This window comes from Helianthus annuus, chromosome 3 (genome assembly GCF_002127325.2).
Source record: "Helianthus annuus cultivar XRQ/B chromosome 3, HanXRQr2.0-SUNRISE, whole genome shotgun sequence".
In the NCBI taxonomy this organism is placed as follows: Eukaryota; Viridiplantae; Streptophyta; class Magnoliopsida; order Asterales; family Asteraceae; genus Helianthus; species Helianthus annuus.
The window spans coordinates 174,684,386-174,694,355 of record NC_035435.2 but is presented as its reverse complement, the minus strand read 5'-3'; the positions used below and the strand labels follow the sequence as shown (position 1 = coordinate 174,694,355).

General features: G+C 42.0%; 1 protein-coding gene across 1 annotated transcript; it reads left to right on the top strand.

Moving 5' to 3' along the window:
• Positions 1–805: 805 nt before the first annotated feature.
• On the top strand, positions 806–5,296 carry LOC110932656 (extensin-like). Its single transcript, XM_022175976.1, has 3 exons — positions 806–871; positions 4,082–4,674; positions 4,792–5,296. The coding sequence occupies exons 1-3, from the start codon at positions 806–808 to the stop codon at positions 5,294–5,296; spliced, it is 1,164 nt and encodes a 387-aa protein (XP_022031668.1).
• The last annotated feature ends 4,674 nt before the right edge of the window (positions 5,297–9,970 follow it).

Sequence of the window (9,970 nt, the reverse complement as noted above, 5' to 3'; positions counted from 1 at the left end):
TTAATGGGATCATCTGATTTCCCACCAGCAGTGGTTGTATCAGCGGTTGGACCAGGAGAAGTCTCCAATGGTTCATCCACTGATGCCCCTTTTTCTTGGTACTGGGGACTTCTTTCTTCAGCAGTAGTTAACTTAGTAAGCACACTAGTGGTTAGCTTGAACACACTAGTGGATACCTTGGTTCCCAAGGAAGAAATTGCCTTCAAGGGAGTCTGACTTATGAAACTATTGTCCAGGTATAAATCAGTGGATTCAACACCTGTAGTAGCTGCTCACTTGAACTACCACCAAGAGATACATGTAACTCTAGGGGTGCAACCTCCTCAAATGTTGATGGGTTAGTGTAACACCTCGAAAATTCCTGTCCAATTGAATAAAGACACGTGTCCTCCGTGACAGACATGTCAGAAAAACCGGATTTAATAAAGAGATATGTGGTAGGATTTCTAATAAAAAGGGGCGTCATGTTATTTAAAATCTGAACGACCCAAGGGCGACACGTTATTAAATCACCTCTAAGCGACCCAAATTTTATAAATCCCAAGATCCTTAAATCAATTGATGATCATCTCATTCGATAACCGGTTGCTCTTGAATAAATAAAGTTTTATCTTTATTAAGGGCCATGGAATTATAGGCTGTTACTACTCCTAAATTTAATAAAATTCTTATGAATAAGAATTGTTATAAGCTTGGCCAATTTCTATAAAATTCCAAGACTCATTTCTTTGAATCTCCGTCAAACATACAAGTCCTTTATTGAGTTGAGATGAATGGGAACATGTAAGAAGAAGTAGGACATGCAATGGCTGGCCTTGAAGGTCCCACATCTGAAAAGAGGCAGCATGTTTCGGGTTTTTGTGGTTGCATGGTCAAGACTTAAAAGTTTGCAAAACTTTTGTCTTCTGGCCATAGCTTACGGATCGCAAGGCCCTTGGCTTACGGTCCGTAAGCAGGGTACCTGGGAATGTTCCGCATGGATCGGTTACGGACCGCAAAGCCCTAGGCTTACGGTCCGTAAGGTGGGCACCTGAACCATGTTTCAGTAAAGTCTGTTACGGACCGCCAATCTTGTAGCATACGGTCCGCAAGAGGTCCTTACGGACCGTAAGGCCTCAAGCTTACGGTCCGTAAGACCGTCGCTGGCAGTATGTTTTGGACAGCTGCCTGTCCAATGCATTTAACCGACTTAAAACGTAAATTTCCGATTCTATGGGCTTCCTAGGCAGTATTTAGACCCTTAGGGACATCTGGGGTGATCTTGTAACTACCTTAGACTTGCTTGTCAAGATCTTGGAGCTTCTAGTTCACTATATAAAGAGCTTGAAGTGTGACCATATGAACTTGCTCATTTGGAACTTTGGCTAAAAGCTCTCTGGAACTCCTCTGGTCACCAACACGTTTTCTTAGGCTCTCTAATCCATCTTAGGACTCTTGTAAGTGTCCTTAACCTTCTTTAATCCTTTCTAGCTTAGTTAATTAAGAAAAAGTCAAACCGTCATAGTTAAGGTTTGACTTCGTGATTAAGCATAATGTGCTTTGTCAAATCACGAATTAAAAAATACCTTTAGGAAGGTAATTAAGTGGGTAACAAACCCTTAAAAGGGTGTTTCCAGATTCCCACTCTAAGCATGTTAATTGTCGAGTCAAAGCTATCTATAAAAAGTCAACAGAATTCTAAATTTCAAATTAACGCATAATTAGCAATGTAGGTTGAATGTAACCTGTTTGAACATTAATATAACTTGGTAATAAGTATAAGAACATGTTCCAACATGTTCAACTCGACAATTTTCTGTTTAGACCCGGTTCGGAACCGAAAGTCGCATAGTTTGACTTTCGCTTTGACTTTCAGTTCTGACCCGTTTTAGTCAAGATTAAAAATACCTTAGAGCTTCTTTTGAACCTATTAACATGTTGGTATATCCTCCTGTGATTATACAATGTGGTTCATTAGATATCTTGTTCATATGCATGTTTCCGTTAAATGCCCATATGTTGACCATTATGCCCGAATGTCCAAAAATTATAATATTTGAAAATGTAAAAGGGTAGACACCTTAGTTACTGAAATATAAAGTTGTCCCCAAAATTTGACATCAGTTTGAGGTCTAGATTAAGAGTTATGCTCGTTAGCGTAATTAGAAGCTTTCTTAATAAATAATTAGCGTATTTAACGCATAACCTATCTAAACCCGAATTTTATACCAAAACTTTATACCCACTGTTATATAATAATATTTTGGGAATTTTAAAGATTTTTATTCATTTTTAGGCTGAGCATAACTAGAGGTTCTAAGCTTATTTCGGCTTATGCCGGTTTTACCCTTTACGGTCATAAAATGAGTTTTACATAACCTTTTGACCCCAAACCTTTTCCTACTGATTTGTTATATTAAATATGATATTTTGAGCCTTCTGGAAATATAAAAATATCACCTTTCCTTTTAAAACCCGGAAATGGCTCCAAATCGCCTTTTTAGGCATTTTTACGACATAGTATACGTCAAAACGAGTTTATATATAAAAGGTCTAATACCTACTGATATATTTTATAAAAATATATATTATAACAGTAGACTAAAGTTGGAAACTCAGACTTTCCGTTTTTACCCTTTTAGCCTATGTAAAATTACCAGAATGCCCTTATGAGGCGTAATTGGCGTATAAAAACATTTGGGGCGTATTGGGACATACCTTACTGATATTACAATATACTTGGTGCATATAACCTCAGGAAACTTGCATATGACTTATGTGGTTACTCGTTACGCACTTTCGCGTTCGGATCGGTTTATGTGACTTATTCACGCATATTAGCCGAAACGGGTCAAACCATATCATCTAAGTCTCAAAATTCAGAATGTGTTTAGTTTACCCATATTATACAAGTATCCAAGCTTGTAGGGTCTAAATCACATTCCTTCCCGGTTTTCGCATTTCTCGCGATTAAACCATATTTATTCTTCGAAACTAACCGGTCTAAGCTTAGGCTATGTTAAAAGACCCGTTAGGATTCTAATAGGTTATTATAACCTTCGTTCCAGAATAGGAGCCCAGTAAAAGACACGTGCATTTTTGAATTTGTGGTTATACTTGCTCAGGTAAATACTTTTAACTTATTTTCCCTTATACGGGCTTGGGGGTACGGTATATAAAATACCGCTTGGTCGGGCGATTGACCCCACCTCATTTGTAGTTGGGTATTATCAATGGGACCCGTTTAAAAACTTGGTGTTGTTTGTTTTTATGCCTTTGGGAGCTTAATGACCATGTCCCGGATATCCTTGGCATCATTTTTGGCCACGACCTTGACACCCGGGTGTAGGCGTACACCCGGTATTATGTCCATTATTTTTAAGGTATTAACGTTGGCTTCCTGCCGCGGACTTATACCATGTGGTGTGTCATTTAACCTTAAACCCGATACGACTCGGGCGACTGAACGGTTAACAAACATGTAAAAGTTTAACTCTGATTAAATATTCCCAAGTTATAAAATGTTTTGTGCCTTGTGCATTTAAAACAAATTTTCAAATGTTTTCAAAATGAGTCAGTTAAATTGTATTTACCAGTGCAAACTGACGTATTTTCCCCAAAAAGATTAAGTGCAGGTGCTATACGCAATAGGCTGGTTTCTCCTTAGCATCGTAGAGTCTCGCAAGCTTTTGGGATGCATATATCTGTTGAACAATTTCTTTCTTTTTACTTCGATCAGCCTGTGGATCTATTTTGACTGGTTGTGATACTTGATATTACAATTAATAGTTGAAATAAATCTATTTTCACTTGTTTCCGCTGTGCATTATAATTTGCGTTGTTTGACATATGATGATATCAACTACGTCACGTAATCCCCCACCGGGCCCACCGGTGACACGTGGAAATTAGGGGTGTGACAGGTTGGTATCAGAGCCAACACTGAGTGAATTAAACACTAGCCTTTTGTGTTTAATCTCAGTGCACAAATTGCACATTCTTCGAGTTCCGAGTCTAGACATCGAACATAGGACAAACTCTGTTTTGTTTTATTTTTGAGTCTTTTATTCTGTTGTTGTTGTTGTCTGATTATCGTATGCAGGTCATCATGCCACCCAGATTCCTTCGCGGTAGAGGCAAAGGACCCGTGTCAGGACATGATCACGAGGCCGGGCCGTCGCATCGACGTACTCCTTCCATCACCATGAGCACCAGCCCGCAAGAGCCATGGAGGCTCTATGTCGAACCAGGAAGGCGATCAGTATCCCTTAGCTCCTCTCCTTCATACCAACACTCATTTGGGCCCCATTCTGAAAATGAGCCCAACAACCAGCCGCCAGCTTTCATACCTCTTCAAAGATCCAATTCTCACCATTCTTTTGGCGACCCAACACCCGTTTTCCAAAGCCGATTTAACCCGGCTAACCTTTTGCCAGAACCCGTGGGTTTTAACCCACTTGGACCGGAAGACCACTTCTCCGGGGATAACGATATGGACGAGGATACTGACCCTATGGAGCCTGCTACGGGGACGCCCAACCACCCGATAGAGATATCTGACGGATCGTCTTTCCATGGATCGCCTTATCGTGGTCCAGACAGCTACGAGGAGAGGTTCCGAAACATTGACTGGTATTTCACCCCGTCTGAACACTCGCATCCTCAGCAGCAACAGGATCCTTCGGTGGGTCAACAGTTTGTGGCAGTCACGCCGCCGCCACCACCGCCAGTGGAGCAGCAGCCGCCTCCGGAGCCACCAAGGCGGAGAAGGTCTAATGCACGGATGTCTGTGCGAGGTGGAGTTCGAATCAGTACTCCCCAGCCATCAAGTGGCAGCCATTATCCGCCACTTCAGGAGGAAGAGGACCCATATGATGGTGGTCCGTCAAGCCCTATACCAGATGTTAACTCAGTACCTGTGGTACCACCTTTGGGTTTCGATAACCCGATTCCTGCGTATGCTGGGTCAGCAGCATACAACCCATTCGAGCATCCGGCGCACACCCACTACAACTACAACTACAACTACGGTTATGCGGAGGTAGATCCGTATCAAGTAGCTCGGGACTACAGTGCCCTTCATCCTGAAGGACCATATGGAGGGCCATGGACTACTGGTTACCCGACTTATGGGTACCAGCATCAGCCACCTCCTCCACCGGTGTATCAGCCGCCACAGCCACAGATTCAGCAGGAAGTCCTTGAGAGGCTAAACCAAGTTGAACAAGAAGTTCGTGAAGACCGCAGAGAGCGGCAAGGTTTCTTCAAAGGGCTATCAGATTTGCTTAAGGGGAAGTCGAAGAGGAGGGGTCATTGAGAACCCTTGTTATTTTTATTTATGTTGTAATTCAGTCCCTGCGTGGACTTGTTATTCCAGTATTCAGCTCCTGCGTGAGCTTGTGGTTTGTATTCTGCTCCTGCGTGAGCAAGTTTGGTTAGTTAACCCCTGCGTGGGTTTGTTCTTGTTTCCCGCCCCTGCGTGGGCATTTTCATTTTTTTTTAATAGAAGTCCCGTTTGGGCAATTGTTGTACTGGTTTAAGACAATATCGTGAGATGATTTAATTAAGTTTTTCATTTATTGCATGCATAAATTATGAAAATAAATGAAATATTTATAATTAATTGGTAAAATCTAAAGTGAACCAAGACCTAGCCTTATAAATTATAAACAAGGCCAAGATGGTAGTTCCATAATTAGGTTAAGATCCATAATTAACATCTCAATTTAGGATTATTCTGCGTTAATTATTAAAAGAATCTTAGAGGTAAAACCTAGCCCTTGTGTTATTCAAACTTGGCCAAGATGGTATAACCCACATAATAGATTCCAATTATTAACATCTAGTATGTTAATGCTCTTGGCAAACTGTGAATCAGTAAAGTCACACAGGCCATGTATATTTGGGTAATTTTAAATTCCCTTAAATTATTTAACCACTTCTTTGAAAGTGAAGTGCCTGTGGGCAATAATTAAATGTCCTCCGTGACTAAGGACAGTGGTAGCTTATGACTCCCTGTTAATTAATGGTAGAGAATTATGATTCGACCTAAAACACCTAGATACTGTAAAATCTTGGTTATTAAATATCTAAATTGTCCTTGTGACTAGGCCTTATGTGCTAATAATAAAGTATTATAGGATAATAACAACATCCTAGTGTTTTAATAAATTAATCTAAAATGGCAATTTAAAACCTTGGTTAATAAAACATAAAATACTATAAAGAGCCTTTAAGTGAAAATCTTGTCTATTAATTATATGTAGCGTTGAAGCTACATGACCAGATCAGAGGAAGCCAATAGCCATCCGGTTGAGAACCGTGATGATGCAAAGTTCCTAGTGACTAGTGCCGAGTTGAAAGCGATTGTGAATGAAGCGGTTGAGAAAGCCTTAGCGCGACAGTACAGTGAGTACAGTGAAACCCGCAGTAGAACTCTGTCTGCACCACATGCGAAACCAAAGAATCATTCTGAGATTCGCAACAAGCCGCCACCTACTCCTCCCAAACCTAAGAAAGATGAGGATCGTCATTCCTCAAATGAAAACAGTGTTCACCCCAAGAAGCGTGTGGTTGATGAAGCCCCACGTGCTAAAGGTTGCACGTATAAGTATTTTGTGTCATGTAAACCTCGAGAGTTTACAGGGGAGAAAGGGGCAGTTGACTGTATGACATGGCTTGATGAGATTGAGACAGTGGTAGACATCAGTGGATGTGCTGAGAGGGATATGGTTAAGTTTGCATCCCAGTCTTTCAAAGGTGAGGCTCTAGCCTGGTGGGGAGCATTGATCCAGGCTTCTGGAAAAGCTACCCTGTACAGTATGTCTTGGGAGCAGTTTGTTGCTCTTATCAAAGAAAACTACTGCCCTCAGCATGAGGTTGAGCGTATTGAATCCGATTTCCTATCCTTGGTTATGAAGAACCTTGATTGCCAAGCATACCTCACCAGTTTCAACACCCTATCCAGATTGGTTCCTTATCTGGTAACACCTGAACCAAAAAGGATCGCGCGTTTTATTGGGGGTTTGGCCCCAGAAATCAAGTCCAGTGTGAAAGCCTCGCGACCTGTTACATTCCGATCTGTCACCGACTTATCTCTGTCTCTCACTCAGGATGCAGCGAGACAGAGGGCTCTAAGAAGTTCGGAATCTGACAAGAGAAAACGTGAAGATGATAATTCACGTCGATCAAACAAGAAACATAAGGGAAACCATGACGGTAAGAAGGGCTCTGAGGCCAGAAGGAACGAGCATCGGTCGGGCGATAAGCCCAAGTGCAAGACCTTCAAAAGCACCATTTTGGGAGGTGCAGGTTTGAACAGAAATCCCAGTCTAAGATGTGCAGGATATGCAAGTCTTCTGAACACCGGACTCTTGAATGCAAGAAGTTAAAAGATGCAACTTGTTTCAGTTGCAATGAGAAAGGGCACATAAAGACCAACTGCCCAAAGAATGCCAAGAAGACGGAGGATGGAAAGAAGACCAACGCCAGGGTCTTTCAAATGAATGTTCAAGAAGCCATCCAGAACGATAACGTCATAACTGGTACGTTTCTCATTAATGACGTTTTCGCAAGAGTATTGTTTGATTCTGGGGCAGATAAGTCTTTTGTGCATAGTAAATTCTGTGAGCTGTTAGGATTGCCTGTTAAAGCCCTTAGTGCTAAGTATGAGGTAGAGTTAGCAGATGGTACCTTAGAAACAGTCTCGACTGTGTTAGATGGATGTGCTATATCCATTAGGAACCACTCTTTTCCTCTATCCCTATTACCCTTCAAATTAGCCGGTTTCGACGTAGTATTGGGCATGGATTGGTTATCGCATAACCAAGCCCAGATAGTATGCAGTAGAAGGCAAGTAATAATCAAGACTCCATCTGGTGAGTCTCTCACCATTCAAGGAGATACGCGTCATGGATTGCCTAAGCAGATGTCTATGCTCAAAGCATCCCAATGTTTGAAGAATGGTTGTGTCATCTATATGGCACAAGTAACCATTGATGAGCAAAAGCCCAAGATTGAAGATATTCCCGTTATATCCGAATACCCTGAAGTCTTTCCAGAAGAACTGCCTGGTTTGCCGCCAGACAGACAAGTAGAGTTCAAAATCGATATCGTTCCTGGAGCTGCACCTATTGCTCGAGCGCCTTATAGGCTAGCGCCAACGGAGATGAAGGAATTAAGAACGCAGCTAGACGATTTGCTAGCTAAAGGTTTCATTAGACCTAGTTCATCTCCTTGGGGAGCACCAATTCTATTTGTCAAGAAGAAAGATGGTTCGATGCGTCTATGTATCGATTACCGAGAGCTCAACAAAGTTACCATTAAGAATAGGTATCCTCTACCCAGGATTGACGATCTATTCGATCAACTTCAAGGGGCAAGCTATTTCTCCAAGATCGACCTGAGATCGGGATATCATCAGTTGAAGGTTAAGGAAGAAGACGTGCACAAGACTGCGTTTAGGACTCGTTATGGCCACTACGAGTTCCTAGTGATGCCTTTCGGGCTCACAAACGCACCTGCCGCATTCATGGATCTCATGAATCGCGTTTGCAAACCTTATTTGGATAAGTTCGTCATCGTCTTCATTGACGATATTCTCATTTATTCCAAGAATCAAGCTGATCACGAGAAGCACCTCCGCAGTATTCTGAAGCTGCTTCATCAAGAAAAGCTATATGCAAAGTTTTCCAAATGTGAGTTTTGGTTGAGAGAAGTCCAATTTCTTGGACATGTGGTCAGTGAGCGTGGTATTCAAGTGGATCCCGCTAAAGTGGAAGCTGTCATGAATTGGCAAGAGCCAAAGACGCCTACGGAAATCCGCAGTTTCCTAGGTTTAGCTGGATACTACAGGAGATTCATCGAAAATTTCTCAAGAATTGCAGCACCCCTAACTTTGCTGACTCGCAAGAATAGCAAGTTCAATTGGGGACCTAAGCAGCAAGAGTCATTCGATACTTTGAAGCAGAAATTAAGTAACGCTCCCGTGTTGACGTTACCTGATGGGATCGATGAATTTGTAGTATATTGTGATGCATCACACACCGGGATGGGTTGTGTGTTGATGCAAAAAAGGCAAGGTCATTGCCTACGCTTCACGACAATTGAAAGTGCACGAGAAGAATTACACCACTCATGATTTAGAATTGGGTGCCGTTGTATTTGCACTAAAGTTGTGGAGACATTATTTGTATGGCACCAAATGTATGATCTATTCTGATCACAAAAGCCTTCAGCACCTGTTCAACCAGAAAGAATTGAACATGAGGCAGCGACATTGGATGGAAACTCTAAACGACTATGATTGTGAAATAAGATACCATCCCGGCAAGGCCAATGTAGTCGCAGATGCCCTGAGCAGGAAGGAAAGGATAAAGCCAATCAGAATCAATGCCAAAAGCATTGAGGTGAGGAACAGTCTAAATGAAAGGTTGTTAGCTGCACAGAAGGAAGCAGTGCTAGAAGCTAACTACTCGAATGAAAAGCTAGGAGTGACAGAAGAACAGTTATCCTATGGCAAAAACGGAATCCTGAGATTGAATGGAAGAATATGGGTTCCTATTTTTGGAGGTCTTCGTGACGTTATCCTTAAGGAAGCCCACAGTTCCAAATATTCCGTCCATCCTGGAGCGGACAAGATGTACCAGGATGTAAAGGCAAATTACTGGTGGATAGGCTTGAAAAAGTCTATAGCCACCCATGTGGCTAAATGTCTGACGTGCGCTCAAGTTAAAGCTGAGCATCAGAAACCGTCAGGTTTACTACAACAGCCTGAGATTCCCACCTGGAAATGGGAAATGGTGACAATGGATTTCATTACCAAGTTGCCTAAAACGCCGAAGGGAAATGACACTATTTGGGTAATAGTTGATCGACTGACTAAGTCAGCTCATTTCCTACCCATTAGAGAAACTTTCAGTTCTGACATGCTAGCCCAACTGTACGTGGATAAGATAGTAGCCCTGCATGGCGTACCAGTATCCATCATCTC